Here is a 26,125-nt window from a genome sequence, read left to right on the forward strand (position 1 = left end):
GGGCACATCTGCAGAGCCGGGAGTCCCCCTGCACCCACGCTCCGTCTACCCCACAGGTTTGTTTGTTTGTTTTTCCCCTTGCTGCTCCGGCAGGCCCGCAGCTTTGTTTCCCCCTGCCCACTTCGCTGCTCCTGCCGGCTCACAGGTTTGTTTGTTTTTCCCCTTTGCTGCTCCGGCCGATCCGCAGGTGTTTTTTTGCTTGGGGCGGCAAAAAAGCCAGAGCCGGCCCTGGTTGTAGTCACACGTGCCCCAGGCCCACAGGGATTTAACATTTAACCAAAATCCAGCCTGAAAACCTATGATTTGCGGAGGGGGGGCGGGGGCGCGGGCGCTACTACTCTAACCTCATTATCCCCAGACTGATTCTTGCCTGCATATTTATACCTGCCTCTGGACATTTCCATTACATGCATCTGACAAAGTGGGTATTCACCCACGAAAGCTTATGCTCCAATACCTCTGTTAGTCTTTAAGGTGCCACAGGACTCTTTGTTGCTTTTCACACATCCAGACTAACACGGCTACCCCCTGATACTCCTAGATAAGAGCGGCTAAATGCTCATGGACTCCTATGGCGGCGGCACAGCAGGGTCCTGCCCTGAAGCTGCCAGTCTGGCCAGCTCTCTTACATACCCGCAGGAGCACAGCTGGCAGATGCACTTCTTGCTGGGCAGGGTCTTGGGCGGAGTCACAGGAGGAGACATCCTTGCGACGGGCTAGAGCTAGAGCAGTCGTCTGTCCCCCTCAGCGGCAGCTCTGGAACTAAGAGCTGCTTTAATAGCAGCCCCTCCAACGGCTTGTTTCAGAGAAAGTGCCTAGGGACAGGGCTAGACCCGTCCGGAAGCCGGATTCGCTGCAGCAGGTGAGAACGGTACTAAGTGAACAGCATAGCACAGCTCGTCCGCTTCCCTGCAGCCGCACGCCTGCTTCCCGGCCACCTCTGCTCTCGAGCCTCTCTCCCCTCAATCTCTTGCTTCTCATCTAGCCCGCAACAGCACTGTGGGGGTCCCAGGGATTACAACCACCTGGTCACCCAGGGAGCCTTTGTGAGGTCACCAGGGCAAGCCTTAGCGTTCAGCTCTGCTGTCAGCATAGTCCCTACAATGTAGGTAATTACTCCCCGACACCTGGGATGGACAGAAAGAGGCTGGATTGGCAGTGGGCCTTGTCTACACTACTTTAAAATGTTATGGGGGGTGGGGATGGGTGAAGAGAGACACACACGTATAGACTTGCCACTAATGTTTTAAGGACCAGTTCTTCTAGATAGCATTAAAATGCTGGCATCTAGGCACTAGCCCACCTGCACTGCCACAGTTGGTAGAGTAGGACTGCTGGATCAGAAAGAATGAAATTTCCTCCTCCAGAGTGGGGAAGTTGAAGAGAAAAGTCTAGGGTAGGCATAGCCTTTGGCGTGAGCAGTTTAATTAGTTTAAAGCTGTACACAGGCTGGCAAAACTGCATTACCTGAAACTGCTTCAGAAATGCTTTTGAACACAGCCCAGCCTGTAGAATAAAGGGACCGGAGCTACAGAAAATGGTCCAGTGCCTGCTCTTCTCTGTGTCAGTCTTGAATGACTGCCTCAATCCTGTATTAGGGAGCCCTGTGGTACTGGAAGAGCTGTCTTTTGGATAAGATGAACTCAAGGCTTTAAGCAGCCGTGACCTTTCCAACAATAGCATTTTGCATAGGAGGTAGCACAATTAACCCTAGCTGATCTGGCCCAGTTTCAACCTGAGTACACTCTACCTGCACTTCCTCTGGCATTGCACCAGGCTATATTTCTGAGAGAGGAAACAGAGTGGGAGGTTAGGCAATGCACATCTTGTTTTAAGAAGTCATCTAACTTCAGAAGAGTTAGAAAAACACTGGGATACTTTCACCAACAATTCAGGACAGAAGAATAGTGTTAGGTTCGTAGACAGTAGATATGTTTCTTCCCAAAGAGATGGATACATGGCAGTAGTATGTGCAACTGAAGCATGCAAGAGCTCATATGATGTGGAAGAATGCTAAAGTACATAAAAGTAAAATCATTAGTACACAATATTTGCTTTTATGAGAAGTGGTTAAAATAGTTATGCATTTATAACCTAAAGTATGGGATTAAATAAAAAGGCATCAATAAAATATGAACTGACATCCACCGCTAATGATTTCATTGTGGCGGGTGTGAAAGGTTCCCCCACCAGCAAAGACATCCCATGGCTTTGTCTTACAAATAAGTCACTGCAACCTATTACTGCCATATTGTGACTGGGGCAGTAGCCTGCAGTACACATACACTGTAGTAAACATGCAAAATGCATTTGCACATAATGTAGTTTAACAATAAACCTTTCCTATATTTAAATGTATTAAATATGTAACAAACAGTCAATGCACTGGATCAACTATCAATGTAGTACCAGTGCTGGTACTAGGAAATTTGTTTTTGTCAATACATTAAGCAAGTATATTTGAATTCTCCCTTCTCTGCTCAAATTCTTATTCTGCAATCCACCTGCTGCTGATGGCACTCTGAATGGCCTTGACAGCAGCACCTGCTGCTCAATTGTTGCAGGGCACAGATTCTGGCCTCCATGAAGGCTATGTTCTTTTTTAATCTTGATTTGTCACACTAGTTTAATGTGAAGGCAACATAGCTTCGACTACTGAACAACAGTTACTCTGCTTCCATTAACAATATTGCCAATATAGCAAACACGTAGAGTCTGGACCACATAGCTTATACGATGAGTGGGTTATGCAGTTTTAAAGGTACTTCATATCATATTTCAGATTCTTAGATTAAAGCAACTTTAGTATGGCACCATTAATCTTTTTCTTCCATATCCTCACCTTGTACCCCACTAGTATATCACAAAGCATCAGTATACTGAATATGATAGTTACATGTTTAATACTGAAGAGTGAGCAAGAATCATGCATCAACAGTGGCAGGTAAATGTGGATTACAGAATGAGTGACTGACTGTTTGGATCAATGTATACCGATATAAAAAATCTTTAAGGATAAACAAGCCCACACTGTACATTTTTTTTTCCAGAGTAACAACTTCAGCTAGTGAAAGCAATCTTGCTCTGCCTTCCACATTCAGACTTAGCTGTCATCAGAATTCACTATGTAAAAAGTGGGACTAGTGAATTAATCTGGTAGAAGAAATTTGATGGCAAAAAAAATGGAAATATAATTTTCTAAGATGACATTTTACTTAGCAAAGGGCCAACGCCTTCTGAACTGCTAAATCACTTGCCGTCACAAAGGCACAATGCAAAATTCACATAGAGGGCCTAAGAGGTCAAAGACTTGTATAAAAGGCTTAATTTTTTCACTCTTGCATTGTTTGCTGAAGAGAAATTCCATCTTTCCTAGTGCATGGAATGCAGATTTTGAAAAAACAAACAAACAAGGGCAAAGAAATACTTGTGTAAGCATTTTTATAGCAGTGGAGAATTATATGAAGGGAGGCAGCCACAGCTTGATGGGAAAAAAACAACTTGTCTCCATGATTAAACAATCCAACCCTTCTAATATGTTTATAATTAAAACCTTATATCCAATTGTTTCTCCTGAGGACAAAAGGATTATCTAGTCCTTGCTGTACTTGCTCCACCTCCTTGTCTTCTACAAGAATACCTTACCCAGCAAATCCTGGCCATTTGGTGTCAATTACTGTGACCATTTAAAATGGAAATTCACAAACATTTTGTAAACATATTTTGTTTAACCATGATAAAGACAACTCTACAAAGTCCTGAGCCTGGTGCTGGACTGGAGCTCAGTTTATGATTTCTAGAGTAAATATACTGCTAATTCTCTTTATTTCATAGTAATGCAGAGTCAGTTTAGATATCAAGTCCCATTTCACTGCCTAGAACACAAGTAGACAAATCTTAGACTGGGTTTGCAGGATGAAGTTTATAAAATTAAATATTTCTGCAACAAGATTGAAAACTGTTTTTCATTTTAATAAACTATTTAAAAAACAAAAGTTTAAATAAACACAAGACAAAGTCAAACATGAAATCTAAAGTTAAACAAAAATCCTAAATTACTTTAAACACACAAGTGGATTTCTAATTGGTCTTGTTAGTGGGCTTAGTTACAGTGTTTGGGAGCACTCTTTTGACCTACTCTTCATGTGCCTTTCTTCCACTTGACTCCCCTCTCCCTAAATCTTTCCTCACTTTACCTTTAGTTCTACTTGAACAGTCACTGGTCCCCAGAATTTTAAGTCAAGAGGTTTGTTTATGGAAGGTGAGTAGTGAGGCCATAGACCATCAGTGCTCCATCTTACCAAATTGATTCTCTTCCCTTGCCAGTCAATATATTAGGCTAAATCATACCCCCACCTTGATCTGAATACACAGAAGTTTTCAGTTGCTTACAATGGGCAGGGCAGGATGGATACAAATATATCCCTTTTCAGTCCCAGGTATCCAACCTGGAAAGGTCTCCAGGACTTTTCTGAACAGCCCCATCATTTCTCCTGACAATGCTATAACCAACCAAGGGTACTACCAGTGGAACCATGCTGCTGTGGAGTTAGGGCACCAGAGCTGGTGGCAGAAAAAGGGCCTCCATAAAATAAATCTGACAGGTCAGATTGGGAGGCAAACAGGGAACTGGGGAGAGGAGGCCTTTACAAGAATCCATCCTTTTTCTCCTACAAAATCCCTTCACAATTTGTGTGGTAATTAAAGTTCCAATTTTGCTAGACTTCGAAAATTGAGAGGATGATATCCTTGATATTTCTTATAATGCATGTGGTTAAATGTCATTTTTCAACAGGGTCCTTGACTTTTTTTTTTTTTTTAAAATACTTCAAATTAAAATGTGAACTGTTTTAGGAAGTCGTGTCAGACTCAGGAGTTTCAGTGTGCATGACTTAACCACACAATCCAACAAAATGTTTGATTCCACACATCTGACTATAAGTCCCTCTGATCAATGACCAAAGAAAGAATTCAGCCTTAATGGACATTGTACACTAAGGAAATTTCTTCCCTGGTTAGTTAAAATAAGCATTTAAATGGATGTATTGGCAGAATTTCTGTCTGAAATGGAAGAATGAGTTTGAAAAATGTGAATTACAAATAGCATTTTAAATTATAAGTCTAATTTGTTTAGTACACAAGCATTACATATCCAAGTGCATCATAATTCTATTAAGTGTGAAACTGCTTCATCTTTACGTGTCTTTATATCAGATGATGATTCTTTTGCATCCAGCTTCTCCTTCAAATTCTCTTCTTCTAGAAAAAGAATGTATTGTTATATAAATGTATAGTATTAAAAAAATTTGACATACCAGATACCCTTAGGAAAAAACACTGTAGTGTTTTGGGACACTTCCTACAGATGTCATTGCTCCAAATCAGGGAAAGGAAAAATTCCCATATCTGCACAACCAAAGAAGCTGCAACTAATAACTAGAGAGGATTCTGGGGTACACCAACACTGGAAATACAACCTGTAAGCAACCAATTTAAAGTGTTATTGGTGCTTAGTATATGTAAAAGCATCAGTTATGTAGCAATATATATTAACTACCCGCTGCTGCTGAGGGAGAAAAGGCTTATCAAATGCGGACTACAGGAGTGATGATGTTTAAGTCACTTCCAATAAATGAGAACATTACTGAATGTAGATTACTCAGAGCTCCCAGCAAGCAGGGCAAGGGAGAACTAGTTTAAGCATCTGCTTAATTTCCTTCCATGGCATTGCCTGTATTTGTAATAAGCAATCCGGTCCCAAACCATTTAGGACATTTAGCTTTCAGGTGTCATCTAAGCTGTTTATAAGTTAACCGACAGCAAGTACAATTTATGGAGGACCACTTAACCAAGCAGTTACATTCATTACTATCTTCAGTTTCTTGATAATTGCAGGATGCAGCCCCATAGAGTGCACTGCAATCTTCTAGTCTGTCATTGTCCTTTTAAGATTAACCTGTTAAATTCAATTTATCCACTTTTCCATTTGACATTTAAGTGAAAAAGTGTCCTGGATACTTACTGTGGACTGACAGTTGAATAAGGGCCACATAAAATGCAAGTGCACTTACAAAGCTAATTCCTGTCATGCTAATTACTCAAGTATACTGACTGATGCTTACAGGTGTACCAGTAACTGCCTAGTGCCACTGTATTTCTGTTTCTGGTGTGGAAAGCTACTGTGTTTCATTAGTGTAAGTATTACCTAGGTGTGTCTCATATTTTGCTGTCTATTGTCTGGAAAAAAGACTCCCATAGTTCCATATTTGGAAAATGTAACTTGCAAGATATGGACTTTATCAATTTAATCACCCACCTCTAGGGAGAAGTGTCATTTTTCAAGAAAGGAAAACTCTGCATGTGTGAAATCTTTAGAAACTAGTATATTAGAGGATGACTGTCCTGAATATACACTTTTTAAAAAGTTTAATAGGCTCCCTCTGCTCCACTGCCGAAAAGACTAAGACATCAGAAAGTGCACATAACCCAAAGACCAGATCTGCATCTTTCTCACTCCTTACATGATCTCATATTTTTTATATTTATCTACATTGCTCCTTCCAGGGAAAATGACAGTAGCGGTAATTGTGGCAACAATCCACTACCTTGGTGATTCCCTTCTTCCCCCTAACTCCTAAAGCAGAAGCCAAGTTGTCAGATTATGTCTAGGAAACCCAAAAGTGAAGAGTTCCACATGTACACATATGGCACAATCCTGTCAAAAGCATAAACACGAGCTTACCCTTCAAGTTATGCAGGAAGTCTCCAGGTTTCTTTTGTGTCATTGACCTTAGTCTCTCTTGAACTGGAGAAAATGCAATCAGTGGAGAAAGAGTGTGCCTTCTTTCAAAAACAGACATATGTGAAGGTGTCTTGATATACTCTGCATCCAATGCATAGAGTTTTCCTAGAGGACTAAATACTTCTTTTGTTTCTTTGCATCCTGGAATAAGGTTCCTCTCTGATCTGTGCCTCAGAAATTGTTTTCTAGGTGACTGAAATGAATCTTCCTCATTTCTGAAAACTGTCTTTTTCAATGCTTCATATCTGTTGCGAATAGATTGTAAATCCTGTTTGCATTCTTGAGCAGCCCATTCATTTTTCACTATGTTTTCTAAGGACTTGTTATCCCTTGAGTTACACTCAATTTCATCATCAGTCTCTAAACTTTCAGAGCTATTAAGACTTATGTTGCCAAGTTCCTCTGGAAGAGTCTCATGTAGTATTCCAAACTGGATAACTTCATTACTGTCAGAACTAGTACTACTTACCATTTGAGAAGCATCCCATGACAGAGTTGTATGCACTGAAGAATTCTGACAAAAAAAAGGTGATAGAGCATCTGTTTTAATATCTCTCTCTGCACTATTATCTAGAGGATTCATGCTCTTATCTACAGTTGGAAAGATAGATTCTTCTAGGTTTTCTGTGAGACTTTTACTTGAAACAGTATGCTTTGATCCAAGCTCCCAGGATCTTTCGTTATCTGGCATTCTTGTAGCTGGTATCTGTGTTGGCGATTCACTGACATGACTAACCACTACCTGCTTTTTAGGTGCAGGTGTCATCCAGCTTACTGCAGATTTCCTTTCTAGTAAGTTAGAAACATTAAGGTCAGACATGTGAGATGAAGACATAAAGCAGGCCATACTAGAATCTCTTCGGCTACATATTGCAGACTCTAGATCCAATGGAGCTTCTTTTGTCACCATTTCAGTCTGAGCCAACTCTATATCTGAAGGATCTTCAGTTTGAATAGCTTTTCTCCATGAGCTTCTAATTTCAGTAACTAAGATTGAAACAAAATTAAGAACATACTTAAGGGCAATTCCCTATTGTTTAGCCACCTATTTTTCTACTTTTATAAAAGTGTAAACATGCTACCTTTGAAACTACTGATGTTTCCCCACCCATGCCCTGAATGCCGACAGCACAGAGGTGATGGCACAGGAGTTCTATACCAGTGTTTCTCTACCTTTTAGATACCAGAGACCACGTATTGCCTTCCTAAACTGTGTCAAGGAGATCTCTGGGACTGGTGCTGGTCTGTGCACCCGTCACTGAGAAACACTGCTCTATGTTGCCTTAGCAATACTATGTTCATTTTGCTACAGGTACTATGTTGTGTTACAGATAATAGGTATGTCATCCTGAAGACAACTGTTAGGAGTTAAAGCCATTGTGATTGAGCAGTGTTTGGAGGGGTGGGAGTGGGGCTGTCCTTTAACATGGCACCATCTCTATTAAACTTCAGTGAATTTCTGTTTAACTACTCTACGTTATGAAAACGGAACTTACTCAGATTTTCTGGAGTTCGTGGGATCTGTTTCCTTGTTAAGAAAGGGTTAGAAGCCAATGAGCCAATTAGGTCATCTAACTCCATTCCTTTTCCACCATCACCCTGAGTCGATTCTGACACCACTACATCTGCAACCTGTAGGAGGAAGTTTAGAGAATGGAAACTCTTGAGGAAGATAACTTTTGTTCCTGCCAATAATAGCACCGAATGAATCCCATTCTGTCCACCCACTCCAGAGCTTTAGCAGTTCCACAACTCTTGTTTAAATGTGTGTGTACACAATTATGGAAAATGTGCCTTTTAAAGTGAGGAAGTGTGAAAAAGAACAGAAAGCTTCCTGGTCAGAATACGAGACTGGAAATCAAATTCTGCATTCTATTCTCTAATTTACCACTAACTTGTTTCAGCCCATGCTTTAGTTCACCTATCTTTCTTTAAAATGGAGACAAGATTCCCCGAGACACAAAGAAGTGAGATTAATTATTAACCAGGAATTGAGAGTCCTGGAAGAAAGGCATTTAAGAGAAGTATTAAGCCTTCATTTCGACAGGTCCAATCTGTACAATTATGGGAAAAATCACATCACTTAGGATGTCAATATTTTATTAATGAACAAATATTCTTGAGTGCAGTTGACAAATAACTACACCATTTCAGGGATGAAGACACTTAGTCTTTATCTCACTATATAGCACAACTTTGAGGTTCTTGTAACAAAAATTCCCTTCGAAGGACAAAGTGCCTGCACACATCTGCCATGTCCAAATGTTTGTCCAACAATATTCAGATGCTATAGCTAAATGCCAAAATATGTACTAGTTATAGACCTAAGATCAGTTTTGTAATTTGCAGAAAGCTTTCAGTAAATGAAATAAAGGAAAATCATCAACTCTATCAAGCATATAAAAAAATACATGAATAGTACAGTAAGCTCTATGTCACCTAGGGTATGCTTAATCATGTGTCTCTCAAGGAAGATCAACGACAGCTGCTTAATAAGAACAAGTAATCTTTGATTAACAGCACAGTTTAGTTGGTACGCTTTCATGAATCTTATACTGGCTCTAATAGTTTGTTGCCTCAATAGCTTTCAGTCCCTTCTATATTTGTGTCATATAGAAAAGGAATTCAAACTTTCTACCCTCCCTCTTCTGAGCTATTAGTTTGTTCCATCAACAACAGCTACATATACTTGACTATTATTCTATTTATTGCACAGTGTCAGCAGTAGATACAACAGAGGGACAGGCTTAGACCCCCGCCCAGTGGAAGTAGGCCTATTTACAGAAATCTAATACAAATACAGAAGTGAGATGCCTTAGAAATATCCAAGCACTGTAAATACTCTCCAGTAATATTATGGGCTTTATAGATTCATGCACAGCAGCATTACCTTTCTTCTGGTAAATCAGAAAGGCCATCACCCACTAGGATATTCCAATTAAGAGTATTCTATTGTACTGTATGTAGTAAGATGAGGCCCTGAAAAATAACCTATTGTGTCAGAGGCCCAGTCTAAGGCATGAAGCCTGAACCAAAGTACTTCCAGGCATTGCTAAGCAAATGCTGGGCTGTGAGCCAGAGGCAGGCCTCACCTCAAAGAAGTGGCGAGAAAAGGAACTTGTGCCAAGATGACATCAGGACACTCCACAGACATAACAAGGAACAGGCATGTGCATCTTAAGTACAGGACAGCATGATGGATAGCTCTGTTTGTCTAGAACAACATGATCAAAGGAGGAGACAGCACCCTAATGAGCCAAGGGGCTGTACCTCAATACATCAGTAGGGATGAGTAATCAGTCCTGTAACTGTATAAAAGTAGGTCCCGGAGTGTGCATCTTTGTCCAGCCTAGGGGGCAGTGAAGTGTCCCGCCACTGACTGAGCTGTGTCCCTTGCCAGGGGGCACATATTTGTAGTATGTCCTATAGAGTCTATAGGAAACTATTACTGTGCTTCGTTTGACAATAAACCTGGCTTGGGTTCCTTTGTACCTTACTAGAGTCTGTGGTCTTTGGGGGTTCTGTCAGGGTTTGCTGCGTCAGCTATCTGCACAGAGCCAGGGCAGCACACAGAGGGAACACGTACACAGCCGACTGTTATCATTGAACAAGTGCAGAGCACCACACCGGTAGCTACTGATAATACTGTATTTGAGCAAAGTGTACTTTTAAATTATAGCCTTCATCCTTTTCTTCTTAAAGGGACTGAAAAGAAAGCTTAGACAGCTACAATTAAATAAGAACCGTTATCATAAACAAATGAGTACCAAGATCAAATTATCTTTAGAAGATCAGGATTAGTGAATGAAGTGTAATTAAGAAGTAAAGCCTCTCCTAACCTCTTCTGCCAGTTGCTCTTGTGCTTTCTTAATGGGGTCTTCTCTTTTAACTGCAATTGGTGATTGGAGTACATGAGTATCTCCGTTCTTCCAAGCTTCTATTGGTCTAGGTTTGTGCACTGTATATTTTAAGATTTTTTGAGAAACAGATTGTTCCTTCCTTTTTGGAGGTGTAGTATGTACATCCTAAAGGAATATAAAAAAGTTTTTAAGTCTTCTATTGTGAAAATGTACAACCTGAAGAAACTACCATACTAAACTGCACAGCACCTGTACTGTCAGCATTAGTTTAATCAAACAGTAAATCAAACACTGAAAAACATTTGTTCCAGTCAGATTTCAAGTAGACACAAAGCAAGCCTACATAGGTAAAGCATTGCATATAGATAACTGCAAGCCCTTGGGTTTGCCCTTTCTGTGCCCAGTGCAGCCAAGATGCAGCAAAAGTGCTTTTTAGACCATACTTACATTCCTCAACCTGGGACCACCATGCAAACCCCAAAGCATAATTTAAGATTGTCCCTATGGATGGTGCTCAAGTTGTGCTGCCACTTCACAGTCCCCATAAGGAGCTGTTTCAATAACCAGATATTAATGGTGTAGTACAGACACTTCCTATGCTGAGAGTCAGGTTTGGAAACTTATCACAGGTGCTATGCAGCCTGGCAATTTTCCCAATGGCTGGGGAATCCTCTGGTAGATGGCTCTGCCAACATCATAACCATTTTCAATCTACCAGCAGGACCCAGGAAAGTATTCCAAGTTAGCCTTGCAATCTCTTAATGCAGACAGAATATAAACTTCTCAAGTGTTTAATTTTTTTCCAAAGACAATTTAAGCTATTAAAAACCGACCTTTTCAAGTACTATACTGCTGGGTTCAGCTGTGAGAAAGCTCTGTCTAGCTGACTGCAAGTGTGAGAGCATCCTAAAAACAGACAAGATTTCAGTTATTGAAACTAAACCAAACACGCTGCATGTAAGTCTTATGAAGCTCAGTATATTGTCTGCCCCGTATCTGTCCGTTATGATTTCCCTCAGTTCATCCCGGTCATCAGAAGGCAGTTTTACTATAGGGAGGGACTTGTGACAATTAGAGCGAATTTTAGCCCTATTTGTGTATCAGTCTCCCAAGCAGTAATAAATATGAACCCCTCCCCCCCACACACTTCTAAAGAGAAGTGTATTACTTGTATTGGGAAATTGAGATCAACTTGAGTTCTACAGCAAATGGTTGAAGGATAAAGGCACCATTTTAAGTATCTAAGTATTTCAGTTCACTTGTCATACCACATGAAAGTATGTATTCTTCAAGTGTTAAGTAACCTGTCTGTAAGCCTTTTGGTGGTTGTGGATTTGAATTGTGTTTTAGGTGTTTTATGAAGTCAGATACTTGGCTACTAGTACAAATTTAAGCCAGCTCCGATGGGCAAAGCAGAAGAAAGCTAAACTAAATACCATCACTGCTTCCAAGTAATTTTACCTATTTCTCTTTTAAAAACTATGCTATTAAAATTCAGTTCACTCACTAGGAAGCAAGTAATTATGTATAGTAATATTTCTACCTGTTTTACCACCTTTTATAACATAGGTATTCATCAATGTTACATATTTAGTTTCTTGGAATTTTCAGAGAATTACATCAAGTTGCTCAGTATAACACAAGTTTAGCTTTAACTGCTTTGATAATCTAAAGAGAACTCAGATGCAGATATGAAGTGATCTGATTTCTAGGAATGAGAGAACTAGTCAAAATTTGTTGAAATTTTTACTCCCTTCATTTTTTCAAACATAACAGCTTTCAGGTGTTTGTAGGAGTCCTTATGTGGATCCATGAAAAATACAACCTTCTAAAATGCCATAGAGAACCTCTTAGAGTAAACAGCTGCCATGCAACTTGGGACCCTCAAAATAGGGATAGTTATATAGTATCCCTTTGTAGGGATTATGTAAAAGCTTCATAGAAGGAAGTGTTTAGAGGAAGTATCTTAAATGAGGAAAGTAACCATCTGCACCGGTTGACCTCTTTTACTCACGTATTAAATGGCCCAAGATAGTTTTTTAATCATACCTTCCTGTAGGTGTTGTGTCCATTATACTTTCAAATGCTGCATCCTCTTTCTTATCATTTGCTTGACAATCCTTTTTTGGCGTATCTAGAAGAGAGAATGGAAGAGATTTGTTACCACTTTTTGCCTGGTCTGTTTTCTTTGATTATAGAGGACCAGAGGTGACAACAATTTTAGATCTGGGAGTGCTATAAGCAGCAAGTTCAAAAGGCTATTCAAAATGCCAGTTTAACAAAACCCTTATGTACTCTACAGTGATTTGCCAATACCAGAAAATGTGTCACGACATGAAGTTAGTGGGCAGAAAAGTGTGCAGATATGAAACAACAGCAAACACACACACAGTTTAGTACAAGGGCTCTTCAATTAACAGAAATTCAGTATTTTGATTCATTGCAGGCATAAAAATTCAACCCAAGTGATAGGGGTTTTTTTAAATTAAGTCAAAGATAATGCCACTTCAACAACAAGAAACTCTTACTATATCACTACATTTATAATGCCAATATATTCTAAATTAAGCTCTAGGAGTTAGCTACAGTTAATATGCAGGCAGCTCTTTGTAGAAATGGATGTTAGTGAACACAATTTTAACCAACTTAAAAACCACATTTTGCTAATGCAACAGACAGATCACAAAGGCAGAGTTAATAACCAGGATGGTTCTCTAGAATTATTAAAAACTGCAAATTAAAAGAACTTCCAGCAGGGAATCTGTATGCAAGAAAGCCAAGGCAAACATACATGCTATGGAAGTGTCATCAGCATTCTGAGACTTCCTTGGGTTTTTGTAGTGTTACCATCCTGCCTAGGAATGAATGTTTCTACTAGAAACAGGTTTAAGTTATTGTAGTTAGAAATCTATTAACTAGACCCATAAGGGTTTTACTTTTTTTTTTTTTTTTTTTAAATGAATGTTGACTACATGGGGGAGAAACAAGGCCCATGACAATTGCAAGAGACAATATACTTTAAATGCTCCCCATGCATTAGTAAGATGAAAGTGGCACTGAAATCCAGGTTTTAGACATATTAGCAGTTTTCCTCTGATAAGAGCTTGGTTCTCAGCCCAAGTTTCCTTATTCCTCCATGAACAAGAAAGTCTTATTTTTTGGCAGACACAAAGAGCAGTACTGAAAGGCTCCAAATAAGTGCTCAGCACTCATCTGTCAGAAAGAAGACTGCCATGACAAGGAACTATTGAGGACTGGAGTATCAAAGGCAAGCAGAGAATCCTTTTAGGCCATGGAACACCCTAGGGATGACCAAACACCTTATCCAATTTACTCACCTGGAACTGATGCTGGGTATTTACAGAAGACACTGCTTTTATAAGCCTCTTCTGTTGCAGGATCAAAAGAAAGAGGAGACATAGCTGGTAACAAATCAAGTACCTTTTAAAAATAAAAATAAATGATTAAATAGTTATTTTTGTGAAAGCCTTCAGATCAGTAATATTTGACACTACTGAAAGTGATACAATATTTTTAACTGAAGGCCGCACACAGCGAGATTACAAGCAAGTGTTTAGCAGATGCTATGAAACTGTTATCTTACATTCATTGGAAACAAACAGAATAAAAACTTACCTGGTCAAATTTTATAAAGTACATTTTATGCTCAAAGACAGATGCCACTTGAAAATTAAGTGCTCTTTGAACTACAGAGAGTTAACATGAGATAATTGCTATGCAAGTTTGCTCACTGACTTGCTACTATGACTCACTCCTGACCTAAAGGGACCAACTTTGAATTACCTATAAGGGTACCAACTTTGATAGGTTATCATAAAGGACTTATGTCTACTTTGAACTAAACTTCCACCTACACATTTTAAAAAGGCCAAAGAGGCTAGAACATTTTTAATATCTGGTACACTGGAAGCATTAAAAGGATTCTACTGCAGTTATATATTTGTTAGAAAGCCTGCTTCAGCTCTCCCAACCCCAGAAAACAGCCATAGTCTACTTCTCTAAAAAGCTCATATTACTTACTGGATTCTGATCTTTAATTAAACTGAAGGGAGACTGGCCAAGGAAGTTTTCCCACTTCATATCCCACTCTTTTTGTTTTTCAGCAATTGATTCCACTATGGACACGTGATCCTCTCGCTTCAGTTTGTGCCTGCAACGTTAAAAAAAAGACCTTAAGTATCCATACTGGAAGTAAAATCATGTTACATAGAAAGCAGACTTTGATAGAGATCAGATGTTTTCCCTGGGTATGTTGCAATTGGCTTGAGGTGGACAAATTTGTCCTGTCACAAAGTATATTTGGGTGCTGGTTTTGTTTATCTTGTAACAATCATCAAGTAATGTGAATATATAGTCACTGAAATGTAACAAGACACAGAGTTCTAGAGTATCATCCACTTAAGTTCCTGTTTCTTTTTTACAAACCAGCTTTACATAGCAAATACAAGCTTAGCAAAGAAAGCACAGACTAAAAATACCAACGCTGACCAAAAACTGTCATTAGAGTCTTTAAAGAACACAATACCTAAAATAATTAAAGGGTGAATACAAGAGATTTAAAATCTTAATTTCAGTTTACTATGCTAAAATGTAGCCAGTACCATAGATTTCTCACCTATCATTTAAGATCAAATGAGTAAGAAACCTTCACTACTGAACTAAGATGCCCAGCCTCCATTTTCACACAGCCAGGAGCAAAGCTGGCTTGCTCGTAAAGAGAGAAGAGGGGAAATGCTGAAGTTTGCAGATGCCTCTGTAGATGTAAAACCCCAAGTAACACCAATGAATTTGTCAGTCAAAATATCTATCAAGAGTAGAGTTGATGTCAGCACGTTCTCTCAGTAAAGCAAATACGGCCAAAATATGAAGTGTTGTGTTATTTTGGAAGAGGAACACAAGAAACTACAGCTTCCCTTGTGCAAGAAAATAAAGCATAAAGAACCTCAGAAAAAAATTTGAAGATTTTACCTCATGGACTTCAGACCCAATAACATTTTATTCTGAAATTTGGTCTTCCCTTCAATGTACTGAAGATCTAGTTTTAGTGCCTCATGGTCAACTTGTTGACGTTCATATCTTAAAATCTTCAATGCTTCATTTAATAATTGAATGACTGTTAACAGATTGAGTTTTCCAGCTTCATATACATTTCCTATATGCAACTTCAAATATTGAAAATAAGAGAAAACCGATTAGTAGTTACATAGATACATCAGTTATTAGACCGCTACCTTTTCTATGAAGAGATATAGTATACGGATACAAAAAAAAAACAAAAAAACTTATGGATTATGATTATGAATCTGTCTTTTTTTTTTTTTTTTTTTAAATTAAGAGACACTCACCTTGGTTTAGATCCAGAAAATTAAGGCTGCTTACAGGGGTTATATATTAACTTAGTATTAATATGAAATGAAAACATTTTAACAAACACCATTGGTAACCACCCAGCAATTCTATGAACCTGAACAACATACACAATGCACGAGTCTGACCAGTCTAGTTTTGTTGTCCAAGCAGAGTGAAATGCAAAATGTAATCAGAAAAAATAAAGTTAGTTTTAAGCGTTCATTTTAATATGGGATTAGCAGTGCAGTTATTGATTTAATAGTTTTAGTGAGGTTTACACTTGAAACAGGACTTCAAATAAAGAATATTTGTAACACCATACTGAAAGACATTTTACCTCAATACCTACAAGCACATTTGAATGTAGAAGAAAATAAGCCCTCAACCAATTGTCTCGTTACTTTTCCTTATTCCTCAATTTTGACAATGACCAACATCTCCTCTAAACGTAAAAAAAAAAAAAAAAAAAAAAAAAAAAAAAAAAAAAAAAGTTTGAGGAAAGATCATGTTTTTCATGTATGTCTTAGAAATTCCCCCTATGTTTTTTTCCAAAAGTAAGCTAGGCCTTTCCTTCACCCAAACATGATATCATTCCCGCATCTGTGCATGTTTGTAGGGCAGGTTACAGCTACGCAAGAATACTTGGCATCTGATGCAAAACTAATCAAGGCATGTTCGCAGGTCTATGAGCAGTATGCTGCATTACTCTGGGCACATAACAGATAACAAAACAGAAGTGCAGCTCCATTAAGTGATAATTTCACTTGTCGCTTTTGTAAGGCAACTAGGAGTTCTATGAATAAAAAGCACAAACATGAAGAGACAAGTATTAGGTACTTTAAAGACAGACAATCACATACTTTGTACATTTGATTTTCAATTTTGTCAAGCAGCAGCCTTGGAACGCTGATAGTGACATTAGTTCCATCTAAAGCATACTGGTCCACGTGACCATCAACAACAGAATCTACAACTTCTTTCTCCTTTTCCAAGCATGTAAGTGTTTCCATTACAGATGCCCACCTGGAGCGAACCTTAATGGGGGAGGAAAAAAAAAATGTCATGGCTCAAACGTTTGCCACACTATCTTGGCTAAAAGACCAGCAAAGCATACAGTTAAATGAGGAACACTAGCATGTTTGAAGTAGAGAGAAGTATCTGAGATGGAGAAATTGGTGGAGGGGTATGTTAACTAAAAAAATAAAGTCAGTCATCTGCCATCAAGAAGAAAATCCTCACCTTTTGAACTCTCTCTGCTTGGTCAGTTTGCTTTTGGCTATTTTGCTCCATTCTAGTTAAAAAAAATAGATAATTGAGTTAGCCATGATGAAACTACCATTAAAGTTTACAATAGTCTGCCTTTAGCTTCATAAATCTGAAGAACAGTTAGGACGGAATACCTACTTTTGAAGCAGTTTGTGCAGCTCTGCACATTCAGCTCTTGGGTCTCTTATTTGTTTAGTCAATAATCTGCAAAAAACAAATGAGCAAAACAGAGCTGATATATCAAGTTGAAGACTTTCATTTTTGTTCTGACATCTCAATTCTAATGGTCATTGACATTGGAAAATATGAAGGAAAGAAGATAGCCATTTACTTTGCAGGCTGTTCCAGCCCAAACCTGAATATCCTGATAGCTCTGAAGCCTTACACAGTTCACTATGTATAGGCTCACACAAGTTATTTTGTGCAAGATCTTTCCTAAAGATCTTACCAAAGACTTGAAAGTTTGACGGTCTTCCATTGCATTACACTGAAATACAATTTTCAGTAGCTACAGAAATGATATAGTTTCTCAGCTATCCAAGTACTTAAATTATGGCTGAGGGCCAATTTACATGTTAATATATAGTTTCTCAACTGTCTGGCTACAAATACCCGTGTTCCAATTGACTAGTATCCACTAGGAGCCAGAGCACTGGGATTTACATAGCTGCAGTGGCTAAACTTTTCAAGACCCAAGAGCCTAGCAGCTTGATTTTTTGTTTTGCCATTTATACATAGCCTGATTTTCAGAAGTACAATGGGATCTTCAAGTATTCTGAAGTTTTTTGATGGGAGAGGAAAAATAAAGTAGAGGAAGCTTTGAAAAGATATCACTCAGTGGAAGTCGGGATGTTAATTATTCCCCAGCAGGAAAAAACTGAGTGTGTCCCCTGGTGAAGACTGAAGAGGATAATTTAGTAAGACAACTAAAGGATGATACTGATAGTGCATTGGTTTGGGATATGCTTTCAGAGGTCAAACAGCTGTTATAACTACAACATTATTACTAGTTGTGTTTTAAACAGCAGTGGCTTTAAGTACACTATTAACTTAAAGTCTACTCTATACCCATCCCAGAGTGCTCCAGCCATTTTGGTGGATGAATAATCACATTTTAATGTTTAAAGTTTCTCTGATGTTATGTGTAAAGGTCCACAAAAACAGCAAGACTATACAAGGAACAATTGAAACTTATATGCACAAAGTGTTGTCAATTGCAAAAAATGCTGGAAGTTCTTAATACTAGTAAGCAAGACATTTGCAAAAATGTTACCTTAAGCTGGAAATGTCTATCTATATTGCCACACATGTAATAAGTAATATTTCTGAAGACATTCAATTAAAAATATCCTCCCCAACAAGAGTTACTTACTGTGCTTTTCTCTGGTACTCTCGAATTACAAAATCTTCCCTTTGTATAGACTGTAAAAATCTAATACATGCCACTCTGTATCTTGCTGCTGCCTTATATGAGTCATGAGGCCTTGAATTCACAGCTTCCGGAAAATGTATATTGGTGTCTATATAAATCAGTTAAACAAAGTTCAAAATGTGCCTTCAAAATTATAGGTAAATAAGACATGTTTCTAATTTAGGTGATTTAATTTAAATGAAAAATATAAAACAGAGGTTCCCATCTCTTTAGACGGCTCCTATTCTCCTTGTCCTTTTATCCATTTCTCTTTGCCTTTTTCCCCTTCAGGGTACATTTGTTCTTTCTGCATTTTTCCCTCACCATCTTACCAGAAGACTACACGCTCCCTGGAAAGCGGGGAAATTGCTCCTTGGGGACTCCACAGAGCCGACCCACATGTGCTGTGAAGAGTGCCATCAGAACAGAGAAGACAGTAGCTTTCCTGCCCAAGCTTGTCCAAGCTGAGTAGAGGAAAAGTGCCCCTGCAGCAAGGACCACTATAGGAGCTGGGAAGGAAAGGCAGATTTTAAGACCCTGCCTGCTCTCTTGCTGCTGCATGAGCACTTTTGCAATGGGGCAGAGGAGGAGGACTAGTATGACATAGACCTTTCCCTTCCAGCATACTGTACAAGAGGGCATGTTTACACGGTAAGCAGAAAACCGCAGCAGCGAGTCTCAGAACCCTGGTCTACAGACTTGGACTCATGCTACAGCACTAAAAATAGCTGTGTAGAACAGGGATCTCAAACACGTGCAGCACAGGGAGTTATTTCCTGCAGCCTGCCATAGGTGCTGACTCCACTGGCAACCAAGCTCCCATCACCGCTTACCTCCTGGCACTTAGGACTTTCCAGGAGGGAGGGAGTGGGGAGGTGGTGCTCTCAGGAAAGGAGGTGGAGAAGAGACAGGACTGGGACAGGGATTTGGGGAAGGAGTTGGAATGGGGGTGGGGAAGGGTGGGAAGAGGCGGGGCCTCATGGAAGGGGTGGAATGGGGGCAGGGCCGGAGGCAGTTGCGGGGGTCTTTAACTGAAGTAATTCTAAAAGTAAATGCATGTTTTGTCATTTGACTAAGGTGCATTACTGAGTGTTTATATTTTATTAAACCCCTCTTCACATTACAGTTTTTAAAAGTTAGTACATTGACTTTTAATAGCATACTGTATTACTCTTCATTTTTTACTATACTTTTGTATTGTTGTATGAAAACGTTTCAGTAATGTGGCCCTCTGGCCAATGTACTAGTCCTCATGTGGCCCTCATGGTGATTTGAGTTTGAGATCCCTGGTGTAGACGTTTGGGCTTGGGCTTGAATCCCAACCCCTTCTCTACATTTCAGGGCCAAAGCTACATATACACAGCTATTTTTAGTACTGTAGTGCAATCCTGAGTCTGCTGACCCAGGCTCTGAGACTCACTGCTGTGGGTTTCTGCTTGCTGTGTAGACGTAACTTTCATGCCACTACCCTTCTTGGACCAATATGGTGTCTACTCACCCCCAGATTAGGGAACACTAACACAGAATCTCATAAAGCATGAAGAAACTGGTTCCTCTACTTCACTTCAGTACCTGCATATAACAGAGGGGTATTTGGTTGTGTTTGACTAAGTTTGCTCAGAGGGAAACTCAACTTAGTCAATTTCAGAAAATGATTTAACTAGTTTTAGGGAAACTAATTCCCCCTGCCAGTTTAAGTATAAGTCACATTTAAATTTCATCTCATTCTTTCCACAAGACCATCTTAACTCTACTGGTGTTACCACCCCACTATAAATGCACAAAGTGCTGTCGGGTGTGCCCAGCAACCCAGCTATGAAAAGCTGGTCTTTCAGTTACAGTAAACAATTACTTTAGCTATAGAAAAACAAAGATGACAGTGTCCCTTTAACTTAAGGCAGCTTTTCCTAAGAGCTGGAGTTACCCAAAGAAACTACAGTGAGATCACAATCATCCATCTAAGTGTTTTTAGTTCCCATTTTAAAAACAGGTGTCATGATAAAGAATTTTAGTAAGCAGTAACTCAGACCACCAAGAATAGCAGGCTAGTCTTATTTCTGACAACATGCTTGTTCTAGTCTCCAATTAGACCGTAATAAAACTCTGCCGTCTTCCCAAGACCCTTCCTGCAGCCATTATTAGCAAAATAAGTTTAACACTGGAAACAATACAAAAGTAGGTAACACTACTAAGAGCGTAGACTGCAGTTCCTAAGCTCCTACACAACTTGTATAATGCTATAACCTGCATGCGTTGTCAGCTCACCTGCACTGGAATCAGAATGAATTTAATTATGATTTCTGAATCACTTGCAAAAGATATTTCAGAAGTCATGTTTTCACTTAGTTTCATTCATCAAGTTTCATTCAGCTTGGACCAGAGGTGGTTGAAAACAGAAGAAAGCTTTGCTGGTCTCATCCCATACCACTGCATTTAGTATTTACAAAAGGTACCTGATGTACACACTAGGAGACAAATTCTCTACATAAAGACAGAACAGTCATCAGATCCCTAAGCTGCTGTCATTGTGTCTCAAACCTGTTTCCAGACCACTTTATTTAAGCTGGTGTACTTTGTCTAAACACAAGCTGCAAGAGTGAAATGAGTAGTTTAGTCTCCATGCTCATGCACATATCTTGACTCACTGCTGAACAAGTGTATCAGCGAGTGCTACTGATATTCAGACAACTGGAGACAAACTACCAGCTCAGTTCACAGAATATTCTGAAACATGCAGACAGAAGTATTGTTTATCACTCCATCGTATGAATAAAAATCAACCTGTAGAACCTTACACACCTTTATTACTTAAGGAGATTTGTACTGTCTGATTACCAGTTTTCCATTTAGAAAAAAAAAGGGGGGGGAGCTCTAAATGGCTGCCATTTCTTTGAGGATGAGTATTTTAGAACTACACAGAGCAAGAACACACACAAGTTTTAGCACCAAGATACAGGCAAGCGTTTTTTGTTAGGAACTAGAAAAGATAATATCAGATAAATCAATTTCCAAACAAAACTATTACACTATGGGGCAGCAATACTACTGGTAATGGAAAATGGGTCTAAAATGAGACCAGATCTGAACCCACTCTCTTCCAACCTCCTGTGAAGATCTGGATTAACAACTCAGGCCCTTTTAAGATTTTTATAATAGACTAAGCCCTAAACAGTTTCACACTGTGTTACTTACTATAAATGAAGTGATAACAAACAAACAAAAACCACACACACAGACAACAAAAACTTACCTTCAGAATCTTTTTTCATATGTTGTACTATTACATATCTTGCAAAGTGGTACATTAAATGAATAAATTTAGGACCACCAGGAGAAAGAAACAGTGAGGCTACAACCGGAGGAAAGCTGTTTCCACATTCATCCTAAGGAAATGAAATTGGTTCTATTAATAAATTCTCCCAAGAAGTGATTTTGTCAAAGCAAAAACTACCACATATTTAATTAAATAAGGACATTGTAATGGCATAAAGGCCTTTAGCTGCTACATAACTTTGAAGCAAACCCAGTCTATGTGTTGTTAAAAGAACTGACAGTTGTGATATGGTAATTTGAAAGTTTGGATCCCCTCTTCCCCACCTCCAGGATGGGAACAAATTGTTTTTAAGAATATGGTCAGCATTAGTTATGGATACCTGTTAGACTTCCTCTGCTGTCCCAACCCCCTAATAGGTAAGTACTCTACTCCAATTACAGTGTTCTAGAAAATACTTTAGCCACTGTTTCTTTTCCATATCAAAGGTGCTCACTGTACTTTTTCCTTTTCTTCAATGATTTTGCATAACAGAGTTCACCCAACTTGCCATTATGGAAAGGGGTTAGGATCTTGCGACATACTGGAAACCCTCTAAGCATGAAGGCCATGATTAGCAGAACCTCATTTAGACAGAAGCTAATGTAGAGGAAAGATCCAGGATACAGCTAGGGAACCAATTTTGCTTTGAGCCTGATCATCATTTCAATTCAAGAAGCTTGTATAAACTTTAGCAGCTTTGCCCTTACCCAGGACAGACTAATATTCTACAGCTGCAAAGTTTCTTGTATCAGTAAAATTGCACTCTCAATATCAATGTCTTCTATGATGGCTGCAATTAACTGAAACATACAATATCTATGTTGAAAAACTCTTCCTAACTTACCTCTTAAGAAAGCCTGTTCACCTCTAGGTTTGTCTGAGGCATGAAATACACAGAAAACTAAGTGTAAGGCTATAGCTTTTTGCATGCAAGAAGCCCAAATGTATCAACTTTGCAGTCTTAGCTTTACCATACCATGCTGTAACTTTTAGTTCAAATAAGTCTTAAAAAAATCTATGACATATATTGTACTTGGGAAAGTTAGAGTTATTCTTTGGTGGCAGATACTTTGTTTAATAACCTAAAACACTACCTATATATGCGGTACTCTAAACAGACAAGAACTCCCTGCAGTGATCATTTCATTCTTGCCAATACTTACAGAAATTTTTTTTAGCCATTCGCAGCATTGCTTCCTGAATTCAGCATCTCCCTTTTTATCTGCTGGAGGGCAACAAAATCTTTCCATTTCAAAAGAAGAAAAGTTAGTTTCAGTATATTTGTAAATAATTTAAATTTACCTATTTAAATATGTAGCTGAAAAACTAAGGTTTGTAGTGATTCCTTTTAGGAGGAAGGTAAGGGAGGAAAGAAGTAGCAGTACTCAAACTATGATCAAACCGTACTTGGAAGTTTTCTAAAATGACTAGCAGTGAAACAGTTCACACGCACAGATTTTTGCTATAGGGTTCATAGTAAATACATTATAGACAGAGCTGGTAGTGCCACCTATATTTAAAATTGCCCGTTCCTATTATAAGGCCCTATTTCCAACTGCTTATAAATTTGCCCAGCTGTTTGGGCTCAAATTTCTCATGCCAGGTGTCTGCTTTAGACGGAATTCTTTTTTAGAAAGTTTCTGATAAAACAGTTTGGCTTCCTGAGAACCAGATTAGAGAAAATCTTTTGCCCATAGTAAAAAAATGCTTGTTATTTCATTGAGAGGCTTTATGGCTTGAACCTGATACTTGAAATCTGGCTAGAGGGTGAAGAGATGTGCCTTTTGCCATCTCTGAAAATTTCTCCAAAATTGTCTACGTTACGACTACTGCCCTAAAAATTTGAGCTAGGTCAGTTGTCTGTCATGCATTAAGAAGCTGTAATCCAAGTGTGAGAAACCTACACAGATGGTAGTTTTGTAAGTGATTTTTGTAACGCATTCTCCAAACAAGTTACCTCTATCCCAGAGACTACATCAGTGATTATTCCTATTGGGTGTGTATACAGAACTTTGTTATTGATTACACAAAAATTGTGTGTACCGGAAGATCTCTATGGAGCGTGGATGATCCAGTTTAGTAAACAAGAAGCGTGCAACCACATGAAAAGCATCCTTGTTTGGTTTGTCAAACATGTTCCTGAGAAATATAAAGTAGTTAGTGAAAACATCCAAAATAATTGACATTTAAGCATTCAAACAAACTAATTTAAGGTTTGTATGCACTTAAGACTACAAAACCCCTCAAATTCTTTGGTCTTCAAATTTGGCAGAACCCTTCCAGATTATTTTAACAATTTTTAATCCAGTGAAAGAATCTGCAGCATTTAGTCTCCTTAATAACATTTAGAGAAGCCCATCAAGAGTTTATTCTGTCTTGAAAGCAGAGTTATGTCAGTTCAGTGCCAACACACTACCAAAGTGACTGTTTCCATATAAACTGCATCCAATTGTGTCAAATCCACACAGCAAGAGCTGTTATTTCCAGACCTCATTTTTTTCTAACAAATATCATGTACACTATTACTTGTAGTGAGAAGCAACCCAATAAAAAGCCCATTTTGTTTACTAGAGATATGGTGCAGGGCATTGTAAAGTCTGACTGCTCCATGTGAAAGGCCTTTCTACAAAGCAGTGAACAACAACATGCATAACATCACATTTCACTGGTTGATACCCACAACAGAAGGGACTGCAGGGACAGCTAGCTCCATGTTGGCAGATGTGGGGTTGGTGAAAGAGCTGTGGTGCCACAGCAAGTCAGGGACTGTCTTCTCCAAACCACTGTGTTAGAACTGACACACCCCACCCTGCCTTCAAGATGGGCGCCCCACTCCCTTTGACCATCTGTCATGGGCAGGGCTCACTGGGGAAGAGCCAGGTTCTGTGCAGGTCACCATATGTCAAGGTTTTTCTGGCTAGTTCCTCTTTTTGGAGGATCCAACCTCCATGCAGATTTTTCAAACAAGAGGAAATGGCCAGATTTTTTTCAGCGCAAACGCTGCAGCTCAGAAAGAACCTTGATTGGTCCGCTTCCTAGCTGGTCACTCCCCAGCATCCACAGCTGCCCACTGAGGCCCTGGCACCCAGCTCTGGGCAGGGGGCCCCGCAGAAAGGCACTGACTGACACGTCCTGGGCTTGCACCAGCCTGCCACTGTGTTAGGGAGTGACACTGTTCTCCACCTCCTGTGGAATCCCCGCCGCAGATACTCCCTTCAGCTCCTCCAACCCCCCATCATCGTCTTTTTGGAAAAACGAAAGATGGTAACCCTACTGTGCAGCGCCTGCGCCCCGCAGCCCCGACGGGGCCGCATGTGATGCTCCCAGGTGACCAGGCCAGGAGAGACCCAAGCAAAGCATCTCCTGCTCAACCGATCCCGCGGCCCGCTGACCCCCTCCCGCCCGCCCGCCAAATCTGCCAGCACTAGCAGGGAAGCCTCCAGGCTCGCAGTAGTGGGCACCCTGCTGGGGGGGGGGGGAGTTCACGGCTGAAATGCTCGCACACGCGGCCTGGGGCCGCTCCCCCCTGCACTCACACTCCCAGGCTGAGGTGGGTGCTGAGCTTCCCGGCGGCGGCTCCCGCTCCCGGCTCGAAGCCCAGCGCCAGCAGGTAGAGCCAGAGATGCTCCTTCTCCCAGACGCTCATGCTGAGGGCCGGGAGCGCGGGGCGGGACCGGAGGAATCGTACGTCTCTACTCCGAGGGTTTCTCTCTCCGGCGGGGCCCTCTGTCGCCGCTGCTCCCGCCTCCTAACGCGGCCGCCATTTCGTTTAACCCGCCAAAGAAAAAACACAGCGCACAGAACGTTCTTCGCCGCGGAAGTGACAGCATAAGAGCGCGCCCGCCGCCGACCAATCAGAGCCTGGAAACAAATCCTCCCGCGCAGCTGTAGGGAAGAACGCTCCACTACCCGAATTCTTAGATGCAGAAGTATAAAGCCCAGCGTGCAGCGCGGCACACTCCCTTCCTCCTGAATACAGCATGGCCTGCTGGGAGCTGTAGTCTTAGCCGTGTTGCCAGCTGGGAACTGAAGTCTCTATGGCTATGAACTACTAGGGGAAGTTATTGTTCTGGCCATGGGTGGGGCCGGGGATGCCTCAGAGG

The 26,125-nt window shown here is 40.0% G+C and overlaps 2 protein-coding genes and 1 non-coding gene across 5 annotated transcripts in view; all 3 read right to left on the minus strand.

Moving 5' to 3' along the window:
• The window catches only part of SAXO1 (stabilizer of axonemal microtubules 1), a 64,525-nt gene extending 60,675 nt beyond the window's left edge, over nt 1-3,850 (minus strand). The window contains exon 1 of the mRNA XM_030566074.1: nt 634-3,850. Coding sequence (XP_030421934.1) covers nt 634-704 — 71 coding nt within the window. The 5' untranslated portion in view covers nt 705-3,850. The remainder of the gene's footprint in view (nt 1-633) is intronic.
• Nucleotides 3,851-4,771: 921 nt separating this feature from the next.
• HAUS6 (HAUS augmin like complex subunit 6) lies at nt 4,772-25,925 on the minus strand. 3 transcript variants are annotated; one of them, XM_030566072.1, is made up of 17 exons: nt 25,559-25,925; nt 24,066-24,161; nt 23,186-23,264; nt 21,960-22,092; nt 18,671-18,818; nt 17,437-17,502; nt 17,272-17,323; nt 16,893-17,066; nt 15,652-15,845; nt 14,704-14,833; nt 14,001-14,103; nt 12,712-12,796; nt 11,496-11,568; nt 10,642-10,827; nt 8,299-8,434; nt 6,743-7,789; nt 4,772-5,256 (listed from the first exon to the last, which is right to left on the minus strand). In XM_030566072.1, exons 1-17 carry the CDS (start codon nt 25,666-25,668, stop codon nt 5,162-5,164), a joined length of 2,907 nt encoding a protein of 968 aa, XP_030421932.1. In that variant the 5' UTR covers nt 25,669-25,925; the 3' UTR covers nt 4,772-5,161. The 3 variants fall into 3 exon arrangements, with proteins under 3 accessions (XP_030421932.1, XP_030421931.1, XP_030421933.1); XM_030566071.1 differs by having other exon boundaries at nt 4,772-5,259; nt 25,559-25,924; XM_030566073.1 differs by lacking the exon at nt 25,559-25,925 and adding an exon at nt 24,703-25,410 and having other exon boundaries at nt 4,772-5,259.
• LOC115654131 lies at nt 11,642-11,773 on the minus strand. Its single transcript, XR_004001114.1, has one exon.
• Nucleotides 25,926-26,125: the final 200 nt, after the last annotated feature.

Source organism: Gopherus evgoodei, chromosome 6, assembly GCF_007399415.2.
Source record: "Gopherus evgoodei ecotype Sinaloan lineage chromosome 6, rGopEvg1_v1.p, whole genome shotgun sequence".
Lineage (NCBI taxonomy): Eukaryota > Metazoa > Chordata > Testudines > Testudinidae > Gopherus > Gopherus evgoodei.

What these genes read in the sequence shown, in the direction of transcription:
- HAUS6 (XM_030566071.1), bottom strand. Translation starts at nt 25,668, where the DNA reads ATGAGCGTCTGGGAGAAGGAGCATCTCTGGCTCTACCTGCTGGCGCTG. An exon ending in AAGCAGAGAGAGTTCAAAAG is followed by an intron (nt 17,067 to 17,271) that starts GTGAGGATTTTC and finishes TCCCCCATTAAG; the next exon opens with GTTCGCTCCAGGTGGGCATC. An exon ending in GCAGTATAGTACTTGAAAAG is followed by an intron (nt 10,828 to 11,495) that starts GTCGGTTTTTAA and finishes ATATTCCTTTAG; the next exon opens with GATGTACATACTACACCTCC.